This window comes from Lutra lutra, chromosome 8 (genome assembly GCF_902655055.1).
Source record: "Lutra lutra chromosome 8, mLutLut1.2, whole genome shotgun sequence".
In the NCBI taxonomy this organism is placed as follows: Eukaryota; Metazoa; Chordata; class Mammalia; order Carnivora; family Mustelidae; genus Lutra; species Lutra lutra.
Window position 1 is genome coordinate 117,459,637 of NC_062285.1, and position 26,724 is coordinate 117,486,360.

Here is a 26,724-nt window from a genome sequence, read left to right on the forward strand (position 1 = left end):
CAGAGCCCCAGCTGAGCTCAGAGTCCCACACGGGTTCCAACTCACAACTGGAGATCATGACTTGAGCCTAAACCCAGAGTCAGACATTTAACTGACTAAGCCACCTGGGCACCCCTTGGAGGAACACTTTCTTAAACAAAAACTTTAACAACCATTTGTTAACAGTGATCCCCTACCTACCTTAGGTGTCTTCCATCAAATCATTCATCTTTTCCCATGCCTTTTAGACTTTACCAGAAACAGATAGGAAACCAGAAGTTCTTCAACAGATTCAACATGGTGAGAATCACCACTGTGAAATGCTTTTCAAGTGATAAAGAATTTAGAGTCTTCCTAAAACCCAACTTCCTTGAACCTTTGTGTCAATCTGGGGAAAATAAAATGCTACATACCATTATGCTTTCATTTGATTTTCACTTAAATCAATTTTTTCTTAGAAAGCTATCTTAAAATTTTGAAATCACTTTACATGATTTGTCCAAAGCGTTTCCAATTATTTCTTATAACAGTTTGTCTTCACAAAACTCTGAGAGATGGGTAGGGCAGGTATTATTAACTCTATTTTGGAGATAAGAAAACAGATGAAGAAAGTAAAGATGCTGTCACCAGAACCCAGATGTTTTGTCTTTGGGCCCAGGGCGCCTTCTCCTACAGACTACACAGTCCCAGTGGCTTTGGCAGATGGCATTGTTGGAGAGTCTATGGAGGCATGACTTGTGCTTCTGTGATCAGATATCTCAAAGAAGTTTTGCACTTGTTTCAAACCTGACATACAAACCCTGAGTATTTTCCTGAAGCATATAAAGATATATTCTGTCTTTTTTTTTTTCCCAATTTATTTATTTATTTATTTGAGAGAGAGAGCGAGAGAGAGCAGGTCAGAGGGAGAAGCAGACTCCCCGTGGAGATGGGAGCCCAGTGCAGGACTAAATCACAGGACTCTGGGATCATGACCTGAGCCGAAGGCAGTTGGTTGGTTAACCAATTGAGCCACCCAGGCGCCCCTAGATGTATTCCGTCTTAAAGCATCTCCAAGTTTCTTCAAATTGGATTTTAAAAATTTCATCCAATTAAACTACATAAAAGTAGGAACCAAAGACAATTTTAGCATTCATTTTTCCAAACAGTTCAAAGGGATAAAGATGAATCTTTACATATAGTAACATATTTGAAAAACCATATTGAGATTTAAAATGGCAAATAGAACTGGGGAATGCAAGTGTGTCTCTTAAAAACAGAAAGATCTACACTATGTGTGGTTTAAATTAAGTAAGTGAATATTTATCTTAACATTACCAAGCTCTTTTTAAAAAAGTAGAACACTTCTTTCTTTCCTTCTCTTTCTTGTTTCTTTCTCTGTCTCTCTTTCTCACTCTTTCTTTTTTTTTTTTTTAATGACTAAATATATAAAGGCTCAGCCTGGAAAATTCATCAACAGAAAATGCATCTGTATGCAAGTGTATGGCTGTTGCCTTTTAAAATAATGTGGCTTTTCTACAAAATTGGAATGTAAAAAATTCTTGGAGAACAGACAATTGAAATAGAACACATCTTCTATATATCATATTTTAATGTATTACTTTTTTAAAAAATGAAAGGAAAATTGATGTTGACAGCTACTTTCATTAGGGATGAGGGGTCTGTGCATATGCATGTATGTATACACGTGTATTTTTGTGGTTGAAAAGCAGTTACCAAGAGCCCTCAACTAGCCTAAATGTGGTTACAATTTAGCACTTGACCACACTGAGTTTAACTCTTTACTCCAGACTGGACTTGTATTGTTTCATGTTTCATTAAAAAAAACTGTGATATCTTGAGTTTAAAAACTCTGTCTTTGGGGCTCCTGGGTGGCTCAGTGGGTTAAAGCCTCTGCCTTCGGCTCAGGTCATGATCCCAGGGTCCTGGAATCAAGCCCCACATCAGGCTCTCTGCTCAGCAGGGAGCCTGCTTCCCTTCCTTTCTCTGCCTGCCTCTCTGCCTACTTGTGATCTCTCTGTCACACAAATAAATAAAATCTTAAAAAAAAAAAAAAAAAGAACTCTGTCTTCTTTTGTATCCTCCACAGTGCCTGCCACAATGTTTATATTGAGTTTAAAAATGGGGAGCCTGGCTGGCTGAATTGGTGGAGCATGCCACTCAATCTTAGGGTTGTGAGTTCTAGCCCCATGTTGGATGTAGAGATTATTTAAAAACAAAATCTTTATCAAACTATCACTCTTTGCAGATGATATGATACTATATGTGGAAAACCCAAAAGACTCCACTCCAAATCTGCTAGAATTTGTACAGGAATTCAGTAAAATGTCAGGATATAAAATCAATGCACAGAAATCAGTTGCATTTCTTTACACCACCAAGAAGACAGAAGAAAGAGAAATTCAGGAGTCAATCCCATTTACAATTGCACCCAAAACCATAAGATACCTAGGAATAAACCTAACCAAAGAGGCAAAGAATCTATACTCAGAAAACTATCAAGTACTCATGAAAGAAATTGAGGAAGACACAGAGAAATGGAAAAATATTCCATGCTCATGGATTGGAAGAACAAATATTGTGAAAATGTCTATGCTACCTAAAGCAATCTACCCATTTAATGCAATCCCTATCAAAATCCCATCTTTCTTTTTTAAAGAAATGGAACAAATAATCCTAAAATTCATATGGAACCAGAAAAGACCTCGAATAGCCAGAGAAATGTTGAAAAAGAAAGCCAAAGTTGTGGCATCACAATTCCAGACTTCAAGCTCTATTACAAAGCTGTCATCATCAAGACAGTATGGTACTGGCACAAAAACTAGACACATAGATCGATGGAACAGAATAGAGAGCCCAGAAATAGACCCTCAACTCTATGGTCAACTAATCTTCGACAAAGCAGGAAAGAATGTCTAATGGAAAAAAGACAGTCTCTTCAACAAATGGTGTTGGGAAAACTGGACAGCCACACACAAAAACATGAAACTGGACCATTTCCTTACACCACACACAAAAATAGACTCCAAATGGATGGAGGACCTCAATGTGAGAAAGGAATCCATTAAATTCCTTGAGGAGAACACAGGCAGCAACCTCTTGAACCTCAGCCACAGCAACTTCTTCCTAAGAACACTGCCAAAGGCAAGGGAAGCAAGGGGCAAAAATGAACTATTGGGACTTCAAGATCAAAAGCTTTTGCAGCGCAAGGGAAACAGTTAACAAAACCAAAAGACGACTGACGGATCGGGGGAAGATATTTGCAAAGGACATGTCAGACAAAGGGCTAGTATCCAAAATCTATAAAGAACTTATCAAACTCAATACCCAAAGAACAAATAATCCAATCAAGAAATGGGCAGAGGACAAGAACAGACCTTTCTGCAAAGAAGACATCCAGATGGCCAATGGACACATGAAAAAGTGCTCAACATCACTCGGCATCAGGGAAATACAAATCAAAACCGCAATGAGATACCACCTCACACCAGTCAGAATGGCTAAAATTAACAAGTCAGGAAATGACAGATGTTGGCGAGGATGCGGAGAAAGGGGAACCCTCCTACACTGTTGGTGGGAATGCAAGCTGGTGCAGCCACTCTGGAAAACAGCATGGCGGTTCCTCAAAAAGTTGAAAATAGAGCTACCCTATGACCCAGCAATTGCACTACTGGGTATTTACCCTAAAGATACAAACGTAGTGATCCAAGGGGCAAGTGCACCCGAATGTTTATAGCAGCAATGTCCACAATAGCCAAAATATGGAAAGAACCTAGATGTCCATCAACAGATGAGTGGATAAAGAAGATATGGTATACATACAATGCTAGCAGCCATCAAAAGAAATGACATCTTGCCATTTGCGACGATGTGGATGGAACTAGAGGGTATTATGCTTTGCGAAGTGAGTCAATCAGATAAAGACAATTATTATACAATCTCCCTGACCTGAGGAAGTTGAGAGGCAACGTGGGGGGTTTGGGGGTAGGAAAAGAATATATGAAACAAGATGGGATCGGGAGGGAGACAAACCATAAGAGACTGCCATTAATGCTCATTAAAATAGCCACACTTTTTTCTTTTATATGTACAATTGATGTTTCTCAGTATTATGTCAAATGCTATTTAAAAAAAAAAACTGTGCTTATAAAAAGTCTCTTGCAACAAATCACCAGCTCGAAGTCCCACTTAAAGAGAAATTCTAGGGGCGTCTGGGTGGCTCAGTGGGTTAACTGGCTGCCTTCCACTAGGGTCATGATCTCGGGGTCCTGGGATCGAGCTCCACATTGGGTGCTCTGCTCAACGGGGAGCCTGCTTCCCCCCACCCCCCACACTGCCTGCCTCTCTGCCTACTTGTGATCTCTGACTGTCAAATAAATAAAATAAAATATTTATAAAAATAAATAAATAAAGAGAAATTCTACAGTTTTCGATGTAGGTACTTGCTATAGACTTAATGTTTGTGTTACTTTAAAATTTGTATGTTGAAATCCAAACTCCCAATGTGATGGTATCAGAAAGTGGGTCTTTAAGAGATGATTAAGTCACAAGGGCAGAGTCCACATGAATGGGATTAGTGCCCTTACAAGAAACTAAGGAGTGCTCCCTTGCCCTTTCCACCTTGTGAGGACACAAGGAACCAGGAAGCATCTATGAATGAGGAAGTGAGTTCTCAGCACATGCTGAATCTGCCAGCATCTTGATCTCGGACTTTCCAATCTCCAAAACTGTCAGAAACAAATGTCAGGCTCTGGGGATTGATCACATTCCTCATAAATATATATAGCCCCAAACCAAAACAAACAAAAATCAAGGACAGATTTAAAAATCAGCATGAACAGCTAGAAAGAGAGAGACAAAGGAAAAAAGAGAGAGGGAGGGAGAGAGAGGGAAGGAGACAGAGGGAGATGAGAGAGATTGACTGCATTTGCATTTTCTATAGGGGAATATGATACATGATTAGTAACTATGCCAGGAGAAGAAATTAGCAACATATATCTACAGATTGCCTCATAACCTATAGCTCAGTTGAAACACATAAGTATCACTGGATCACCTGGCTTTCTGCCCTCCTAGGGCTTGTAGTCTAGTTATAAGAATGAAATTCTGTTTCACCACACAAGGATGAATGCTGGCAACCAAACCAATCACTATTAAATTTTCACATACAAATGACCATTAAATTTTTTTCAATTCATGGAATAATATTGGTCACAATTTTTTACATAGGTGAGTAATTTTTATGTCTTATTTTTCTATTTTTTATTTTATAAAAACATTGCCTAATTTGCAAACTGCATTTTTGGTCATTCCAGTCATGCTAGAATCTAATACTTCTATCATGAGTGTGTACAACTTCTTTCTAACAGTACAGAGATTCAATTCCATGGCCCACGAAATATGAAACATCTCCCTTCTCCTTTCTGTTTCCTTCGTATCCTCCATTTTCCTTTTTTTTTTTTTTAAGATTTTATTTATTTATTTGGCAGAGATCACAAGTAGGCAGAGAGGCAGGCAAAGAGAGAGAGAGAGGAGAGAGGGAAGCAGGCTCCCTGCTGAGCAGAGAGCCCGATGGGGGACTCAATCCCGGGACCTTGGGATCATGACCTGAGCCGAAGGCAGAGGCTTTAACCCACTGAGCCACCCAGGCGCCCCTCCTCCATTTTCCTAATGGCTTACAACTTCAACAACAATCAGCTCATGGCCTCTCTAGCTTTGTCCACACTCCCAACCCATCTTCCCTGCTCCAACAATCCAGATTATTTTGAAAGAAATCTCACACATCGTGTCACTTCAGCTCAGAATATTTTAGTATGTATCTCTGAGAGGTAAGCAGTTCTCCTTTCAAACATCATCATAGCCCCTCAAAATAACAACAGTTGCTTAATATCATAAAACAGTGTTCACATTCCCTAATTGCCCTATGTCTTTCCTCTTGTTTATTTTTTGTTTGTTTTAATGTATATCAAAACAAGGTACATACATTACAATTGAGTAACAGGTCTCTCATGAGCAAACATTCTTTTTCAAGCCCTTCTCTTCCAATGAAAATGCAGAATTGCTATGTAGTAAAAACAAGCAATTCTGAATGAAGCAGGAGTTTAAAATGCTGTCTGAAGAAGGTAGTGAAAATGTCAAGTCACTGCCTTTGCCCAGAAGATAAGCACTTGGCATATACCTTTCCCTGAATGATAAAGAAGGAAAGTGGGAGCTGTGCTTCCCAGTAAACATTTTTATTAGCCACCCAGAACTGCACATAAACATGATGCGTGTGAAACAAAGTGCTCTGCTATAAATAGGAATTGAGGAAATGGAAAATGAGTTGTAAATCTGAAAATCATTTCTCTACTTCGATGAAAGAGAAGCTTATAAACAGGCAAACCAAACAGTCTCTTTTAAAGTCTTGCTAATGCTGGTTGCATTAATCCTTTTTAGGATTTTTAATCCTAAAGCTTTAATTTAAGGCTTTTGAATTTTCAACTATTGCTTATTCCATTCTAATCTGCGCCTTCTGTAAAAGAAAGAAAATCACTTTGGATGACATTCATAGAAGACTTCGACTTCCATTTTGCACTGTAAGAGCTTCTCTTACCATCCTACCTTAAGCAAAGCTCCTTTTTCATTTTAAAAGGAAAGAAATCCCGTGTCAGAACATAACACATACAAAATAATCACCATGTAATAAGAGACAAGACAAGCTTACAGTGATACAGTGCAGGAGGTAAGAATATGGGCGGCAAAGAGAGAAAGGACGTCCCTGTATCTTTGCCAGTGAACTGGAGACAATAATTAGAAGCTGTTTCGTAATGCTGCTGTGGCGATCATTCAGCTGTGATCATGAGAAGCACCCAGCACTGAGTAACAGTAACTGACTAGCTATTGTTATCATTGGAAAGACAAAGGAAGGGATGATTTGTCATGATCAGTTCTTACCTTGAGAGACAGAACTTACTTTATGGTAGCATTGTGAGTCAATTACAAGAGAAGTGCCCTGCCTGGCACCCCCCACTGCACTGCCTCCCATAAAAGGACCCAGGGAAAAGAAGTACCCTGGAGAGGGAATGTTAGTTCTCCTCTCCGATGGCTCCAAATATCTGAAAATAGTACAAGAAATGGCTCCGTGTGTAGTTAAATTCCAGGTAAGACAACACTGTGCTAAGTGCACTAAATAGATTAACCTGATATTGGACTCTGATCCCCAAGGAAACTGGCCGGTGTCGCCCAGTCCTTTCGGCCGGGCAGAGGAAAAACAACCTAATGTCTATCTCAACTGTGATCTGACTGGATATGATCTAAGCTTTGAATGGTGCCTAAGCTCATTGCAGATGCATAATATACCTGTTAAGACAATACTAAGCAGGGAGCTTTGGGCTGGGGTGTGTACCCTACTATGGAGGAACTGACATAGGAAAATGAAGATCCAGCATTGTAATTCAGCCTTTCTCTATTCTACCATTTTAGTCAGACAAAAATTTCCTCTTCTCTTGGGTGTTTCTCAAGTAATTGCAAAAAATAACCCAAATAAATAAATTAACTAACAAAAAAGTAGGGGTGGTTATTTATAGGATAGCATTCTTCCATTCAAATCATGTTACAAAATTCCTTTTAAAACCCTTCCCTCACAACTCACAGCCCTTTCCAAGCACCTACCTAGCTCTCTGCATTATTCCTCTACTCCTTGAGGAAATGGAGGACGAGGACAGATCGCCAAAGAAAACGTCCTTATTAATAATATCCTATGTTTAAATGCTTTATAGTTTTAAAGCACTCTCAGATCCACTATGGTCTTGTACAAGATGGTATAAATGGTATTATAGCTATTTGACTGGTAAGAAAAGTTACATATAGTGATTGGTGCAGGTGAGACCTGAACACAAAATCATTCCAACCAAAAGCAATGGTCCGGAACCTGAAGCAAGTGGCCCCATGCTCATACTCGCCAGTTTTCTGTGCATTTTTTCCTCCCTTTAGTGAGTCTATTCCAGCCATCTTCCTCTTTCCTCCTCAGTTAATTCTGATTCATGCCTCACCTCATGTAATTACTAAATGGGAAAGATCTGAGTAGACCAACATCCAAACAACTAATATTCACTGCACACAAACCAGAAGCTAGACCTTTGAAGCAGAGGAAAAACTTGATGTTCTTTATCATTTAAAAAGACTATGGTGAGATTAATCATTTTGTCAATTTGAACCAATTATCTTAAAACAATATTTGCATATTAGCCAAAATGGAGCTTCTAGCTACATGTGTTCAGTCCCTGTTTATAAATCTGGAAATAAATTTCAAGCAGCTTCTGTAAGAAAGCTAAGGCTTGGAAAATGTCCCTGCACGGACTTGATAAGATTTCCAATTGTGCCACGGTAAAATCTCACTTCTTGAATCCCTTTTTCAACATTAAATTATTGCACAAACTTGCATCTGTCTGGCCCTGGAAATAAGAAGATGGTGAAGTCAGATGCAGTGGTCATGAACCTAGAGGTCAGAATCTAGAACCGGAAGACCAGTGCCCTACTCTGGACTCTCCAAAGGACCCCAGGCTGGGAACAATCAGGCCTCACAGCCCTCTGGGCCAGGGTGGAACCCACCTACCCCCATCCTGCCTGCAGCCACATGGGTCTTTATTCATTTCTCCTTGCTCCTTCTCCCACTGGACTCTGCATGAGTCCCAGTTTCCTTCACCTTGGAAGTTCACCAGGTTCTTGGTGGCCTTAGACCTTCCTCCTTCTCCTTTGGCCCTCAGCTCTTGATCTCCTGCCTCAGGAAGCATTTTCTGACTTGCAGGTCTAGTCATATCCCCTGTGAAACCCTCCACCACCTTCAACCTTATCACATTTGTAGTTTTACATGTACTTGTGTGATTGTGTGGTATTTGACTGTATCTCCTCTCACGTGCCTAAGATTCTGGAAGGGCAGGGGCTGGTTTTAGATGCCAGTGCCTGGCACACAGTAGGCCCTCTAGGAATGAAAGCCGAAGAGTCACAGGTGCCTGGAACTCTATGGAGTTCCTGGGCTACGTAGCCTGGGCTCTGTGGAGGAGGCAGGATGGACTGGATTGGCTTCCTTAACACGGGGACCTTCCGGCTCCAATCTTAAAACCTGAGTGACAATCTGAAATGGAAAGGTTTGTCCCAAGTCCCTAGAAGACGTGAAACTCCCAGATAGCAGAAATCCTATTATATTTAGTGGCCCCAGTACCTAACTGTGCCTGTTGCTTAGCGTGAAATACAAGTGCAAAACACTTGGTAAATATTAGGCATTGCCAATATTAATGAATACGTTTCGGAGCGTGGGACCACGTGGAAGACCCAAGGCTTCAAAGAAGGCTTGGACGGACTCCTGAAAGAATACAAACGACCCCCTAACCAAAGAGAGAGAGAGAGACAGACAGGGAAAGAAAGAAAGGAAGAGGAAGGGAAGGAAAGGGAGAAAGAAACGTGCCTTCTTTCCTCTGGAAAACAAAACCCCCAAAACAAAAAACCCTCCAAACGAAAACCCTTTTAACCGACGTCTTCCCTTTCTAGGGCTTCACCCTCTCGTCCCCCCGCACCTCACGGGCGAGTTCGGGACGTCAGTCACTGCGGAGACGGCCATCGCCGCGACGCCTCCAGGCACTGCTGACCGGGGTGCAACTTTGTGAGATGTACGCAGTTGGACCTCCTCTCCTGGAGACGGCATTTAAGGTCTCCACGGGGCAAGGAGCGGTGTTTATAAACACGGAGGGAGGGGGCTTTGCTGCTTCCTACTCACGGGTGCCTTAGCAGGCGCTCGCCAACCCGCGCTCGGCGGCAGCCGGGGCCCTCAGGTTCCGTGGAACCCACGCGGCCGCGCGGCCGAGACCCCGCCCCCCGCCGCCCCTCCCCCGCCGCAACGGTCCCGGCACGCAGGCGCGGGGGCGCGCGCAGGGCGGGGCGCGCGGAGGCGGGGCTGCGCGGGCCCACTTAAATATACGCGCGGTGGGGGCGGTGCGAAGCTGCCGCGGCGCTGCTGCGTGGAAGCCGCGAGTTCTCACAACTGTCTTCTTGTCGCGCGAGCCCCGAGCCTCGCTTTTCCTCCGGCGGCGACGGCGGCGTTGCCAGCCTCAGCAGCAGCAGGAGAAAGCGGAGGCGAGCGGGCGGCGGGCTCCATGGAGAGCGGCGGACGCCCGGGCAGAGGCGGTGTTTCCTCTCCGGTACCCGGGCTGCAGTGATCCGCACTTGTTCCCTGCCCCGCGTCGAAGCGGCTGCCGACTCCGGGACTGACCGGCCTCGCTGCCACTCCCCGCGCCGCCGTCTCGCCTCCCGGCGCCCCCTGTGCCCCGACTCGCCCGCGCCCCAACTTCCCGGCGGGGTGGCGGCGGCCGGGCCCCCGCCGCGGCGGCCGGAGCAGCAGCTGCAGCAAGAGCCCGCCTCTATGATGAAGTTCAAGCCCAACCAGACGCGGACCTATGACCGCGAGGGCTTCAAGAAGCGGGCGGCGTGCCTGTGCTTCCGGAGCGAGCAGGAGGATGAGGTGAGGGCGGCCAGCGCGCTCTGTGCCCTCCGCAGCGGGGGTGCCGGAGCAGGCCGGGGCGTGGGGGGCGCGGCCGGCCGGGGTGGGGGTCCTTGCCCTTCTCTTTCCCTGCCCGACTCCTCGTCTGGCCCCGGGGCTGGGAGGGATTAGCCCCCTCCCTCTTTCCCTCCTGCTCGCCCTCCCTCCTTCCTTCCTTTCTCTGGGTTGATGGAGGAGACAAAGGGGTTGGCCCAGCCCAGTGTTCTGCTAGGCGGTCGTGAGGACCTGAGGCCGAGACGTCTCCTGGCCCGCGGGAAGGTCCCGGGCGGAGTAGGTCGCTTCTGGCGGGAGTCACCATCTTAACACGCGAATTGAGTGTAAAGCCAGATAAACCTCGAGTGCTAATAGAGGCGGCAGAAATGGCGTGAGTGTGCAACCCAAGCTCTTCTGCCGCTGCCTCTGTTACATTTTCCTTTAACGTTACAGCAGTTTGCGTTTTCTGATTAAACCTAGGGACGTTTGTGGACTGGCCAAACAGACCCCGTGCTTTAAAATAAAGCCCCATTCAGTCTGGTTTTTCAAATCGGAGTTGCATGTGGACCCTTTAACTCGTAAGCACCTGGCATAATTACACGTGATGATATATTTTTTTATGGCCGCCTTTTTTTAAAAGTTTACTGACAGCAGGAAGATGGCTAGTGAGAAATGTGGAATAACGCCAGAGGGAGGTGGGCAAAGTTGCCATTTTCAGAGCACAGTCTCTAGTTCTCAGCGTATTTACCAAGGCTTCTTTACTTTGCTGTTTGGTTTGACATCTGGAGAGGAGCATCTTTTCTTGTTCTAAGAGTAAGCAGTCTTCTGTAATTTATACTCCTGCGTTGGGTTGATATGAGGCCCTTGAGGTTTTTCCTGGAAAGCAGTTTTTCCTTATTTCAGTGTTAACGTTTATTTAATTTTAAAAAGGTTCACTGTTCTAAATTTGCCTAAGGCAATACTAGTTGATTGGTAGCCGTGAAAATCTTTTATAAAGGATTGCCATTCCTATAATGACTAGGCAGAGAAAAGACTTAAGAGTTCTGCTTCCATAACCAACTGTGTCCAGTAAAATACCAGGCTAAAGCCAGAGATGGGAAATTTAATGGTTTCCTTATTGCTGATCTGTGTAGTTAGGCTGAGTATGACATAGTGTATACAGTCATTAGCACAGTTCTTACTATGTTGACAAAAATCAAAGTGCTTCAAATGATGCTCTTTAAACTCTTGTTTTGCATTTATTTATTTATTTGTTTGTTTATTTATTTATTTTAAGAAACCAAGCCTTTTAATGCTGATCGGTGTTTAGTTTGGGGCCTTTAAGTGTTTAGCATAAATTTTCTTGAGTTTTCAGAAGAAACTATGACCTGGGCCCAGTTAGGAAAGCTAGAAGGTGGGAGGGGAAAAAATTTTTTAACATTCACAGAATAAATAGTCAACAAGCATTAAGTATATTCTATTTTTTTTTAAAGATTTTATTTATTTATTTGACAGAGAAATCACAAGTAAGCAGAGAGGCAGGCAGAGAGAGAGAGAGGAGGAAGCAGGCTCCCTGCTGAGCAGAGAGCCCGATGTGGGGCTCGAACCCAGGACCTGGGATCATGACCTGAGCCGAAGGCAGCGGCTTAACCCACTGAGCCACCCAGGCGCCCCTAAGTATATTCTGTTTAGAACATTGTTGAGGGAGGGCCATGTTAGGAAAAAGCAAGCTTTGAATATAAAAGAATATAAAAGAATAGCCCAAAGTGATCAAGAAAGGTCAAGGATCTTGTCTGATTCGCTCACTATTGTGTAATCACATTCTTAGTTGAGTGCTTAGGATATGTGGGGCTTGCCTGGAGGGCTTGCCTGGAGACCTGTTACATTTCATCCTCTGAGTGCTGGTTTATAGGTGAGGAGACAGTTGAGATTGTTAGTACTTTTCCCAAATGACATAATTAGGAAGTGGCAGATTCACAATTCAGGATCCAGCCCTTGCTCCTGATGGTGGGCTCTTGGCACAGGGTTCTTTAGCAATTGGGTGCACGCTATTTGCTGAATGAGAGATTTTGTGAGGCTGAGCTTGGAAGACTCTCTGGAAGTGATGACTTTGAAGTCTTGCCATAACCTGAACTTGGAATTCACGCTTTGTTAAAAAAAAAAAAAAAAAAGTTCCCAGGAGAAAATATAGGAAATGGGAGGAAATTGCAATGATCTGTATTGTGTGAGTGGTAAAAGCAAAGCTTGAAGAATACTTCACAGTTTATCTTAGTAGATCAATGAATTATTTTTGTGCTTGGAAATTGTTCCGCTACTGTAATAAATGCTAAATTTCTAGTCTCTAGTTGAGTGAAGAGACTACTGCCATTAGATAAAATGAAGTAAGGAACAAGTTCTGGAGTATTAGAGAAAGCTGTTACGTAAAACTTGGCAAATCTGGTACAGTGCAGACGAAGAAACCAAGTCAATATGTTCTAAGGGAAGGCTCTAGAATTTTCTAAGTAAAATGCACAGCCAACTTTAACATGTATCTCTCTAGGATCTTCATTTCTGTAGTTGTGAGTATTTGGGGCACTTTCATTATATGATAGTTACAAAATGAACCCTGTTAGCTTTCCAGGACATCTTGCTGTTTTACTATGAATTTATTCCCACGTTACTGAAATTATACTGGTAGCCTTCCAAGGGTAGAATACAAAACAGCCTGAATCCACCTCTTCAGCTAACAGGTGAGAATCCCCTCCCACACTGGGTTAACAACACTTAGGTCCTGGTTGGGAGATTTAAATGTATGCCTTATTTTAGGATGAAATGTTATAGAGTGTCAGTTGAAATAAAATAGTAATTGCTCTTTGACCACAAAAAGTTACAGTGTTCCAGTATGGTTCTCTCCTGGAGTTCTCAGCCCATAGTTGAGAACAGGTTGTTTTAGGAAGGAAGGTTGTCCTAACAGCAGTCTTTATTTTTTGGGGGGTTTTATATATTTGCCCATTTTATCATCCCTTTGAGGTAAAAAGCATTAGCACTTGTACAGGAGGAAATTAGTCAGCAGACATAACTTATCCCAAGGTCCCAAAAGCTGGCAGATAATTTTGAGCCCAAGTGCTTTATTTCTAAATCTTCTGTTCATTTGATTTCTCGTTCACTAGTTATTTCTATAGGGAACAACCCTACAGAAGTTTTGGCAGTTGGGCTTACACAGAATCCCACAAAATAAGCTTCCCATTGATTAGCTGGGATACTGTGCTCGTACAGTGAAAGAGAACAATACATTCACAAAAGGTAACCAAAAATAGATTTTTTTGAACTTAAAACTGCGTATATGAGAGTTTAAACAGGGTTGCAGAGATGAAAAGTGTCAACTCCTAAGAAACATAACGCTACAGTGGGAGGATAGACAAATGACTGACGTAAAGGGAAATAAAGTAAGGGAAAAGTAACTTCACATGCTCCAGGGTTAAGAGCCACTGGAGCTGGATTTCAGTGAGAGGAAGGACCAAACATCACAGAGAGCAAAACCTGGGGCTGTGGGTTAGTCGAGCTGCAGCTTAGGATAGCACAGGACAGAGAACTGTTGAAAAAGCACCTTAAATGTAAGGCTAAGGAGTTGCTAGGCAAGAAAGAACACTTGGTTTTGAACAAGGAACATTTACATTTTAAATGTATGCAAGCTTGATGATGATCTGGCAGCAAAATAGGATAGAATGCTAAAAAGAGAAATAGAAAGGACTTGATTCTGGGTGGAATCCAGGCACAGTTGTGAGGGAGAAACACTAACAAAACAGCCTTAAAGACTGCCCACTACTCCCCTAATTAGCTTTTAAGCTCCTTGAGCCAGGGGCTGCATTCTACAGTTTGTTAAATGCCAAATGTGTATTAACTAAATGTCTGAATTCTACAAAATCATGCACTAAAACTAAGCCTTGAGGGAAAGCAGAGTCCTAAAAAGACTTGGTAGGGAAAGCAGAATTCCAAAACCAGAGCCCTAATAAAAACAAGTCTTCATAAGAAATACTAGTACAGGTTAAGTCTCTATCTACTGCATTTGTCTGCTTGGGATCAGTAGGTAGTCTCCCTTATCAGATGTACACTCTTAAGCTTCCGCAGAAACCCTTTTAGATTTTAAGTCGTACAAGATAATGAGCCTCAAATGGAGACCACTTTTATTAAAATTAACTCTCCAAAGGCAGCTTTTTCTAAACATCAGAAATGTCACCTATGCCTGAAGCTCTCCCAAACTTAAAGGGCTTCTTAGGCCACTCAACCAGCCACTTTCCAAAGGAAAGGCACTTCTGCAAAATTTGCATCTGTTTCAGGCTCTTGGTATATATTACTAAGGCTTTCTGTAAACGTGTGAAAGAAAGCTTACCTATAGCTTCAGAACATTGACATACTAGGAGAAAATGTCATCAGCGTGATTTAGCATTCATCTATCTACCAATCCCATACAGATGGTCCCTGACTTCAGTGGCTTCAGCCTGTGGTTTTTTGACTTTCTGATGGTGCAAAAATGCATTCAGTAGAACCCATACCTCAGATTTTGAATTTTGATCTTTTTCCAGGCTTAACAATAATCTTATTTGGGTTAAGCACATTTTCCCAAAATGAGCCCATATTTCTGATCCTCCTATAGCACTGTGCCTCTGTAGTGCACTGTAGTGTAGTCCAAAAAGTAGTACTAATTTGTTTAATAATAACAGGTAGCTGGTTAATGGATACAGTAATCATTTTAAGATCTTTTAAAATGTCTGTGTGTATACTGTTGTTCCTAATGTGCTGCTTGCTGGCCTAATTTTGGCTAAATACCTATAATATAGTTACTACGGTAGAGATGGTTTAATCATTCATGCATCCTGGTTCATGATAATGTGGGAAGAAAGTACAAAAACCCCAATACAGCTTCTAAATAGCTGTAATCACAAAATAAAACTCTTCATTCTTCCATGTAGGGATCACCTAGTTTCTCCAGATAGCTTGCCCCCACTAAAAGTAGTCATTTGTAGTGACTAGTTGTTCCCAGAAGCTGACTGTGACCAAGAACAGTTATTAAGGGTAAAAGCTGAAACACAAATGACATTTGGGGGCCGCTTGATGTATAGGAATTTCGAAGTACCTCCATCTTCTGAGGTCATAACTGTATTACATAAACCTTACACAGCATTCCCCCCCGCCCCCCCCCCCTTTTACAAGCTCTTACACAGCCCCAATGAGGAGTACTTTACTAGGTGATACAGAGTATAGAGATACTCCCAATTCATTGACAGACCTTTGTCCAGTAAGACTAAGGGCTGGTTCCAAGTAGATCATTATAATTACTACTTATATTCCAAATGCTTAAAACATTGTCTAACAAAAAGACAAGTGTGAGAATTGGCTTTTTAACAATGATAAGGGAATGGTGGTGTTTGTTCAATACATGGAAGGAGGAGGGGTTGAGGTTTGATAGTATATAGCAGCAGGAATGCTTATATGAAGGTGGGCCGATTGAATCAAGGAAGTGTCTTTGCTTTTCACAACTCTAACAGTGCTGGCTTTGAGGTTGAGTTTGATTCAAGTCTAATTCTGCAGCCTGGTGGGTTGGCTAACCTCCTTTTTATAAATCTTGCCTTTGGTCTCAACTCTGGCCTATCTGGAAGGTTGAATGTCGTTCTTCACGGCTGTCACCTTGTCACTAATGTGGCAGACTATCATCTTGGATACACAAAATGTAATACGCCCAGAAAGGTATTTGAAAATGAATTTAAAACCTATGAACAGGGGCGCCTGGGTGGCTCAGTGGGTTAAGACGCTGCCTTCGGCTCAGGTCATGATCTCGGAGTCCTGGGATCGAGTCCCGCATCGGGCTCTCTGCTCAGCAGGGAGCCTGCTTCCTCCTCTCTCTCTGCCTGCCTCTCTGCCTGCTTGTGAGCTCTCTCTGTCAAATAAATAAATAAAATCTTTAAAAAAATAAAAATAAAAAATAAAACCTATGAACAACCAGGGATGGATATGTCAGCTGTTGTATTTTGGTGTTTCCTCCTAACGGAATGAGATACTACACCTCTGTTACTTCAGTAATAATGTTTTCAGAGCATCAGTAAGCATGCTGAACCTATATTACAGATCTGGTAGATTGGGGATGTTGTAGAAATGTTAAGATGGCTTTTTCTTTTTTTTTTTTTTTTTTGAGGATATTGAGTAATTTGTAATGGGAGTTCACGTTTAGATTCTTCTAGCATGTTGGAAGGAATTTAAATCACTTGTCTCTACTTAATGCTATTCAGATTAGTTTCTTCTACCTGTGTAGAATAATCACCAACACCACAACAAACATACAAATGTGGCCTTGACCTCATTTGAACTCTGAAGTACTCTAGATGAGTAGGCAGATACTTCATGAAACATACTGGTTTTCAAATCTGTTTCATCACTGAAGGCTCATTATCAGATCTTTTAAGCTAGTAGTTTAGATGCTGATCATTTCTGGTATCAATTACTCATTTATTAAATATATCCTATTTTGGAGAGATACATTTGAAGTAATGGTTTGATCAGTTAAATTTAATCAATTCGGAATGTCAAGGGACTCCACATGATAAGTTCTCAGATTCTACTAAACTGTTTGTCTAAAACTGTTTAAAACATTTGTCTAAAACTGTCTAAAACATTTGTCTAAAAATGTTTTCATACTTTTCTAAAATAGTTTATGAAGGGAGATGTTGAAGCATACAGAGATTCCATGTCACTGACTTTGGATGATAATTTTAGTCATATGTGAATGATGTCCTGTAGGTTGCAGATTAAAGATTTGGATTTAATTGGAAGCATAAGTGTTAGTTCAGAAAAGCAGACAGACTCTACTAATGGCTTTTCAACATTATTAACCTTATGTACTTTGTGGTCTTAAAGACCATCTTGGGACAAATGGGAATCATCATTGACTTAGATACATGAGAGTTTCATTTTTTCCAAGACTCAAACATAAGAATATCAGTGGCTTTGAAACTCCCTGTTTACTAAATAAGGATGTACTTTTCCAATAGCTAGCCCCTTCAGTGGCCTATCCCATTGTGAAAGTAATCAAGGAAGTTGCTTAGGGAGCATAGAAATTAGGTAGTAAGAATTCATCCAGGCAATAAAAACTAGATTATCTGTAACCCATTGGCACCTAGTGATCAGGAAAGAGGCCTCTACCTCTGCAGTCAGAAACAGTAGTTGTGGTTTACTTTTCCCTTGATACAAGATACATGCTTTTATACCTTAAGCATTTTCGTTTTAACTTAAAAATGTATTTGCCGGTCTCAATATAGGTCAAAGCATTGAAATACCATAGAACCTTCGTAAGCCTCCCTTTTGAATAAAATAAAAAGCGAAATCTGATTTCCAGTTTCACTTTGTTTAAAGATCTTGAACTTTGAAGATTCTTGCTGGCTCTTTCTGGATTTTTAAATTTCCTTTTTCTAGTCTTTTATAGTACCCTCATCCATATTTAATTTGATACCAGTTTTTAATAACCACCTTTAATTAATCTTTGCTTTCTTTTTGGTAATTTTTCTGCACTCATTTCACTATTAACTCTCAATAATTATAAAAAAATGCAAGTGGCAAAATTTGGGGGAGAAAGCCTAATTCTTGGTAAGCTGATTCTGGCTTATCTGAGAAAACAAAGAGCTAGTGAGGGCCAACAGCCGGTGCCTCGGCCAGGACTTACGGTGTTTCATTCTCATTAACACTAAACAGCCCTACAAGGATGGATGCTTGATTTTAGAGAGGATGGCACTGGTGCACTGAATGGTAGATCAGCAGCCTTCATTGTGTGCATCCAGGAATGAAACACACCTTGGTTGTGATCTGTACAGTTGCGAAACATCTTCAAGTTCAAACCAGTGTTTTCTACTTGCTGGATTTGCTTATTCTGGGTCTTTAGTTTCTAATTTTGGTATGTAAGCCCTGTTTGCTAATATTTAAGAAAGCTTAAAAAGGCTTACATTTCCTTTTACCAGAATTGCGATATTTGGACTTGGTGGTACCTTCAGTGTCAGCCATTAATATTTTCTTTTTAAAGATTTTATTTATTTGACAGCACAAGCAGGAGGAGCAACAGAGAGAAGGAGAAGCAGGCTTCAATGAGGGGCTCTATCCCAGGACCCCAGGATCATGACCTGAGCTGCTTAACCAACTGCGCCACCTAGGCGCCCCAGCCATTACTATTCTAAGGTTTTACCAGTTGTTATCTTACAGTGCTTCCTCTGGATTTGCACTGTTCTGCCAGTTAGTTCGTTTGAAGGAATAAAGTCCCAGTAGAAGCAATAGAGTCTTCTCCAGATGAGGAATGAGGGAAACAATGCTCAGGCCCCTTGAACGTTGGTTGATCATTTTGCAATGATGGTGTGTCCATAGACCAAAATTTGCTGCTTAATTTTCAGAATGAGGGGATATATGCCTGGATAGGTGTTCCCTGATCTCCCAACTCCGCACTTTAGAGGTTTTTTGGGGAAAGATGGGAGTTGCTGAACTGTTTACTGTCAGCCTGGCACTTCCGTAGTTGGCGAAGGTTGAGTTCCTGGTGGCCTCCTCAAGTAGGAGGCAACTCCCATCCTGGCTGTGAGCTCTCCACTCCAGCAGCTGCTGGCAGTAGGGATGGAGCTGAGCAGATAGAACTACTGGCATGCATGTCGGAAAACCAGTACACACCTCACAGATTAAACTTGGCTCTGAATTGATTGATGTATCTGGTGAGAATGGTTTATGTTCTGAAGGCAGTATACCAAGGTAATTTGGTGAACATTTTTGTTCAAGTTGGTTAAGGCACCTGTTACCTCACAAATATCGTTTGGTTATTTATCATAGCCTTTGTGTTTTAATTTGGGTGAATTTTAACCTACCCTAGCTCACAAATTTTCATTCATAAGATAAATACATAATTCTTATTTCAGGCACTGTTAAAATAATGATCCTCTACGATACTCTGATAATGTCATCCTTTTTTTTAAAAAGTGCTTGCATATTTCAAGGTTAATGCTACTCTTGATTGAGGTCTGCAGACTTTTCCTGTACAGAGCCAGATATTTTTAGGCTTTGTGGGCCACATTGTTTCTGTCACAGCTACCCAACTCTACTGTTGGAGTATGAAAGCAGTCATAGGCAACATGTAAAAAATATGAATGAGTGTGGCTAGATTTTCTAATTTATGAACACTGGAATCTGAATTTCATATAATTAAACATGCAAAAACCATTTTTAGCTCCCGGACTGTACGGAAAGCCGTACACACACTATAGCTTGCCAACCCTCTTCTAGATCATAAGTTACAACTGCCTGTTATCAAAAGAAGTGACTTTTGTTCATTTATAATTGGTTCGGAATATGAACCAATTCCACCCAATTTATTTCTTTCCACCCAATTGTAAGTCTTCTTTCCACCCAATTGTAAGTGTAAATATAATAGGAACTCTCTATATACTGAGCATTGGCTTTACCTGAATCTCCCTACTCCTTTCTCAGTCTTAGTTAACTGTATTCATACATTCCATAGGTGAGGGAACAGAGCGATGAGCCTGGGGTCACATACTCTTAGGGAGAATGATAAGATTCTGTAATTTAAAAAACAGGTATCATGACCACAAACCTAAGTGCATACAGCTCTGAGGCTAGTAAACCAAGTCTTGGCTTCTATCTTTTGTTAGTCTCCAAGAATTGGAGTGTTTCACGAATTGAATCTGGTAGTTAAAGTGATTTCATTAGGTTCATTCAGATGGTGTCGTAATGTGAGCACAATACTGTTGAATTCTGAAAAACTGTACAGAAGCTGTCAGTTGCTTGTCTGTGGTAGACTCTGCACTCCTCTTATTTGAATGACTCCGAAAGGTGTGTTAACATGGAAGGGCTTCCCAGCCCGGTGGAGGTTTGAGGGTGGTGTTGGGGGCTGCGGTGCTCCCTGGGCGGCAGGAGTGTACGGTGGTCCTCCTTCTTGCAGGTGCTGCTGGTGAGCAGCAGCCGGTACCCTGACCAGTGGATTGTCCCTGGAGGAGGCATGGAGCCAGAGGAGGAACCCGGTGGCGCTGCTGTGAGGGAGGTGTACGAAGAGGTGAGATAAATAAACCTGCAGTAGCTTGTTGGCTGTCCTTGGGAAGTTTTAAGTGTTTGTGGGGCGCTTGGGCTACATGTGCACTGAGAAGACGACAAGGCAGATCACATGGGTTCTCTTTGTTGTTCAACATTTTTAAGCAGGCAACTATAGGTGGCATTTTGCTAAGAAGATACATTTGCTACCTGGTAAAACAGAGCTAAAAGCAATGTAGACGTCCCCCCAGAATTGTTTAACAGACAACCAGTTTGATGAGTGATCAGTAGATAACATGGTGACCTTGTCTCTGAGCAGCGAGTAATACACTGGAATGCACAGAGACAATCATGTGCTAGACTGTTCAGATGAATAAGCAAACTTCTTTTGTGTATTGTCCTAAAGCTGAATAAAATGAGGCATGCGCACGCGCACACACACACACAAAAGCATACATGGCGTGCTTATCTTCTTAAAGTTGCTCATAGAATTTGCTTTTACAGCATAGATTGAAGTGCTGTTAAATTACTGAGCAGCAGTTAGGGTATAAATGGGAAGCAAATTCTAATGCTCTCATTGGGTCTTGGTTCTGTAGTTAGAAAGGTTTCATAGAGATGGGTCTTAAAGGATGAGCAGCTTCCTGAGGGAGGAACATTTCCTAGATAGAGGAGACAGCGGGTGTCAGTGTTCGTTGTGGTGTGGATATGACGTTCCAGTCAGTCAGTCGGTTACAGTAATGGGTAAAAGTAATGAGGACTCTGCATTTGAAGGGTAACATATAGAAAAGAATTGTACCTCCTGAGTCGTGTGAAGAAAGAAGGGGGTGGGGCAGAAAGTCCTTAAAGAAAGGTAATAAGTGCTTGCTGTACAGAAAAGTCTTTTCATTCATTTTGTCCCAAATTGGTAGAAAGTCTAATTTTTGGTCAGTCCCTGTCATTTCTAAAAAAAATAAATGACAGTCAGTTTGGTCAGTCTGAACTTGCATATGGAATAAATTAAGCCATGTTTTATAGCAGACCACAGGTCATGAATCTTGCCATTGCCAAAAAAAACCTTCACAGAAGCAGGCTTAGGAGTATAGGAGGTATAGGAGGGCCTGTTGTGCTTAGATCCAAAAGTTGAAATAGTCAGAAAATAACTTCAGTATAAATTTTCTTAGGAAAGGTAACAATTTTACTTCATCCTTTTTTAATAGGCTGGAGTCAAAGGAAAGTTAGGCAGACTCCTGGGCATATTTGAGGTGAGTAGCCAAAGTAATCCTTTCGAATAATAGAATTATAACCATTCTTTCTTAACCAGCCAAATAATCTGGCACAACCTGAGCAAGACTAAAACTATCAGTAAGCAAGTAAGTTAAAAGGATTAAGAGGGAGGGAAGTAAGCTTTTTTTCCCCTTTACTACTTAAGGGTTAGTTGTGTCCTTCTGGTAGAACCATAAACATTTTATTTTTAAGGGGGTGCCTGGGTGGCTTAGTCCAGCTTAGTCCAGTACAATGGCCCTAACCCACTCTTGATTGTGGCTCAGGTCTTGATCTCAGGGTCGTTGGTGCTCAGCAGGGAGGTCTGCTTGGGATTTTTCTTTACGCCTCTGCTCCTGCTCACGCTTGCATGGGCAGCCTCCCTCCCTCTCAAAATTTAAAAAAAAAAAAATGGAAAAGGCTTTCCACAGAATTCAGAAATTGTGCAGTACTTGGTAGAATAGATGACTCCTGTAAAGTTCTCAAATTTTAGTATTCAGTCTTTCCCAGAATTCAGCACTTGCTTTACTCAATTGAAGAGCACCATCTCCTGGCTAAAAGTGAAAAATGTATTGAGGGTTTTTCTATAATTCAGAGTAGCCAAGGTACAAATAGCAAGCACATTTCAGTATGTTGACAAGATTTTTTTTTTTAAGATTTTATTTATTTATTTGACAGACAGAGATCACAAGTAGGCAGAGAGGCAGGCAGAGAGAGAGAGGTGGAGGCAGGCTCCCTGCGGAGCAGAGAGCCCGATGCGGGGCTCGATCCCAGGACCCTGGGATCATGACCTGAGCCGAAGGCAGAGGCTTAACCCACTGAGCCACCCAGGCACCCCAGTATGTTGACAAGATGTTTGAAGGGAACTTCTCACATTATAAATAACGCTTCTATAACACAGGTAGGTAATAGTAATACTGGCATTACAAATGCCAAATTTCATAGAATCTGAACAGGAAAAAGTAACAAATGTATCTTTCCCCTTAGAATATGTAAGGGAAGGTTAGAATTGTCCTGCCTGTTCACCCTGGTGATCTCAGTGAATTTGTGAACATAACATAATAAATGTATTGATTTTCCAGGCATAGAAGTAAGACAGTAAGTTCTTAAAAATAATGAACAGTAATGTTCTATGTGAGAGATGCCTCTCCTTTTTTGTTGTTTCTGTTACCTTCCCAAAGACATAATGTGCTATTTGGATTGAGTGAATTAGGTTGTTTGTGGTAGAAAAAATTCTGGCAACTATCAGGCTGCCAGGCTGGCTCAGTTCATACAGCAAGCAGTTTTAGATCTCAGGGTTTTGAGTTCAAGCCCCATGTCAGGCATAGAGTCTATTTAAAAAAAAAAAAAATTGAAAAATTTTCAAATTTCAAATTTTCAGTTATCTGAAGTCCTAGACTATAGTAGACAAGGCTAACTTTTAATTGAGATGAAGATGAGCCCCTTCATTTTAAAACCAACATATGTTTAATTTTGAATCTAGAAACAAGACAAGGTGGCAGTTTTAATGTGGGTAAAAATCGAGTTTGAGCACACGGGACTAAAAGGTAATACTCCAGAAATGAGTAACCCATTCTCAACTTTGGCCACGTATAGTTCACCTGGAAGCTTTTTTTTTTTTTTAAAGATTTTATTTATTTATTTGACAGACCGAGATCACAAGTAGGCAGAGAGGCAGGCAGAGAGAGAGGAAGGGAAGTAGGCTCCCTGCCGAGCAGAGAGCCCAGTGTGGGACTCGATCCCAGGACACTGAGATCATGACCCGAGCCAAAGGCAGCAGCTTAACCCACTGAGCCACCCAGGCGCCCCACCTGGAAGCTTTTAAACTATCGGTACTTCATGTCTCTTAAAAACATGTGTTGAAATCAAAGTGCCAAAAGTTTACTATGGGGAGTTAATTTCACCATTTTACATATTTTTTTTTCCATATAAAATTCACTTCTGTGCTGGGTTATACAACTGGATTATACTTGCCTATGCCAAGCATAGTATGCATAGTATTGCTAAGCAGTAGTATGCCACAACTGACTTTTTTCCTCAAAAATGTGTAATAGCTAGCTCCTGGAGATTAAAATGCTTTTCTTTTTATATTCAAGCAGAACCAAGACAGAAAGCATAGAACATATGTTTATGTTCTTACTGTCACTGAAATATTAGAAGACTGGGAAGATTCTGTTAATATAGGTAAGTTCGTTCCCTTTCCCTTTGCCATCTGGATTCTCTTAATTCAAGTACTTCGTACTTGTATAGTTTTCATCTTGAATTACTTTTGGTTACCTTTTTCAAAGAGGATCAGTATATGTATGTCCACACTTCTCTTAAAATTCTTCCACCAGCATAAGTCATTTCAAAAAAACGGTAAAGTTATTTGTGGGGTAGGGGGTGAAGGGCATTGTAAAAGCATTGGCCTACTTTTATAATTGACTTTACTGTATAATGACCAATGTCCTACTATTTTCTAGGAAGGAAGAGAGAGTGGTTCAAAGTAGAAGATGCCATCAAAGTTCTCCAGTGTCATAAGCCTGTACATGCAGAGTATCTGGAAAAACTAAAGCTGGGTTGTTCTCCAACCAATGGAAATTCCACAGTCCCTTCCCTTCCAGATAACAACACCTTGTTCGTGACTGCTGCACAGACCTCTGGGTTGCCATCCAGTATAAGATAGAGAGAACTGGGAGGACCTCCCATGTGCAGTCTTGTGGGGAGAGGTCTCTTTATTTTCCTTGGTAAACATCCAAATGACGCTTGCAAACTGTCTGAATTTGCCATGCAGGATTTTCAAACAATTTGCAAGTTTTTCAGATGTTTTCAGATCTTCTTAAAAAAAAAAGTGTAAAATATTTTAATAAGCCAAAGCCATGTGGAATTTTTTTTAGATGCCTTAATTGTGCTCCCAGCCCCAACCCACACCCCCCATTTTAGTTGTCATTTTTTTTTCATACATTTTGTTTAGTTTTTCATCCATTTGACATCAGTCTGTGGTTTTTGTCAGATCAGCTTACTTATGGGTAGATCTTTTCTCTAAATTATTTTCTCATCACAGCATTAACATAGTCAACAAATTGTTCTGTTGTAGAAATTTACAAAAATCTTGATATTAAAGAAATCTATCGATCTGAAAATGTGTATCACAGGATCACAGTTTTAATTTCTAAATTCCAGATTTGGACTATTTCTGTATGGTCCAATAACTACTTTGACAAAGGACTTAATTTGCTATTTTTAGGAATTTGTCAACTCATTTGTCTATAAATTTTCACAACTGGTATGTCACTAGCTACCTGATAGGGCCATTTCCCCTCTATAACCCAAACTTTCTGTTAAAGGACTATTAACTGTATACAGTTGGTGATTTTTAGAGAGGTCTATGTTAAGAAAGATGCATGTAATAAATACATCATCATGAAAAACTGTATTCATGGGATTTGAGTTAGCATGCTAGATTGCCAATTCCCTTTATCCATAATCTCTCTACCCAGAATATTTGAGAAACAATAATTCTCTTGAGGTAAATGTTTCCTGTTTTTTAATTTACTGACCCCTCTAGTTAAACTTACTGGTTACCAGTAGTAACCACAGGATTAGAGTCTAACCTCAAATGCTAGTCAACGGTGACTACATCACAGTTGAGAAATGGCCTCCTTGCTGTTCCACTGTTACAGACTTAGATTATTAAGACACCTAAGAATGTCTCATCTTTTATAGGTTGCTAGTAAGTACTACTTATCCTATAACTATTGGGGCACTGGAACATACCTGAACCAAGAATTATTTTGTCTTGTTTTTATACTCACTTGGAATCAAGAATCCATTGACAAACACACAGGTACCTTGTCTGAAGCCCCTGTACTCTTCTCCCCCGCCCCCCCCCCAAAAAAAAACACCTCAGAAATGAGATGGGAGGACAGAAACCTTTGAATAAGAAAAACATGGGGTGGGAGGAGTGAAAGATGATTCTGTATGTAGGCGTTAGCCTTGTAAATATTATAACTGGTGAGTATAGAGTAGAAAGTTAGTATAGTTGTACATTCTACAAATTGTTAACCTTTAAAAATATACTTGCTGCTAAAAAATAGAGTGCTGTTACACCTAAGGAAAATCGGTGCAGCTGTTTCGAAAAAGATTTGTGCCATAAATGCAGCTGAACTAAATAAAATACTAGTTCACAAATTAATGCTGTCAGAGGAATGAATAAAGTAGAAAGACTTTTAACCAATGACATTTCATTCTAAATTATGTAGTGTGATCAAACAGGATCATCCAGAATTTTTATATTTTTCTTTGTACAGGTTATGCTTCCTGGGTGTTTTTTAAAAAGTAAACATTTTAAATCCACAGATTGACACTTTGAATCTTTAATGGACTTAAGATTTTTTTCTCAGTAATCGCTGAAGTTTCTTTAAATTATATACCTTAACACAGCAGAGGAACTGGATTTTGTATATAAAACTGTCCACCTGAAATGCTGTCACAAGTACTGGGGGAGGGGGGTTATCTTGTACATGATATTCTTAGAGGTAATAATGCATGAACTTATTTTATAAACTCCTGGACTATGTATTTGACATGTAAAATATGTACAGTATTGTCAGCCATCTCTTAAAAGTGAGCCTATAAATATTGTTGTATAATTTTTTTTGGTCAAGAACATTTGGACTAAGTAGTGCCACTCGGGTCAGGATTTTCTTCAGTGCCATTTAGACCAACTGTCTTCAGGTCTATGCAACTAGGAAAAATTGGTATGATGCAGAAGAATTCTTCACAGTTGTCACACTTTGAATTTCACATGAGGGATTCTTCACTATTCCTCTGGAACCCAGTCTAGCAAAATTAGAGGAAAGGCCCTAAAGAGATTTCCATTTCTGTTAAGGAGAAAAAGCCTTCCTTTCCAGGCTCAATAGTTGAATCTACTATGGATAACAAACAGTGTCTACTATCTCAACCCTCGAAACTTCACAGAGTGTTGGGACTCATTCTGCTTT

The 26,724-nt window shown here is 41.0% G+C and overlaps 1 protein-coding gene and 1 long non-coding RNA gene across 3 annotated transcripts; one reads left to right on the forward strand and one right to left on the reverse strand.

Moving 5' to 3' along the window:
• The first annotated feature begins 9,939 nt into the window (after positions 1 to 9,939).
• Positions 9,940 to 25,606, forward strand: NUDT4 (nudix hydrolase 4). Of its 2 annotated transcripts, none has more exons than XM_047743483.1 (5): positions 9,940 to 10,471; positions 20,418 to 20,528; positions 21,700 to 21,744; positions 23,839 to 23,926; positions 24,205 to 25,606. In XM_047743483.1, exons 1-5 carry the CDS (start codon positions 10,373 to 10,375, stop codon positions 24,405 to 24,407), a joined length of 546 nt encoding a protein of 181 aa, XP_047599439.1. In that variant the 5' UTR covers positions 9,940 to 10,372; the 3' UTR covers positions 24,408 to 25,606. The 2 variants fall into 2 exon arrangements, with proteins under 2 accessions (XP_047599439.1, XP_047599440.1); XM_047743484.1 differs by having other exon boundaries at positions 9,941 to 10,471; positions 23,842 to 23,926.
• Positions 23,092 to 23,696, reverse strand: LOC125107957 (uncharacterized). Its single transcript, XR_007129713.1, has 2 exons — positions 23,554 to 23,696; positions 23,092 to 23,343 (listed from the first exon to the last, which is right to left on the reverse strand). It is a non-coding gene; the product is annotated as an uncharacterized LOC125107957 (long non-coding RNA).
• Positions 25,607 to 26,724: the final 1,118 nt, after the last annotated feature.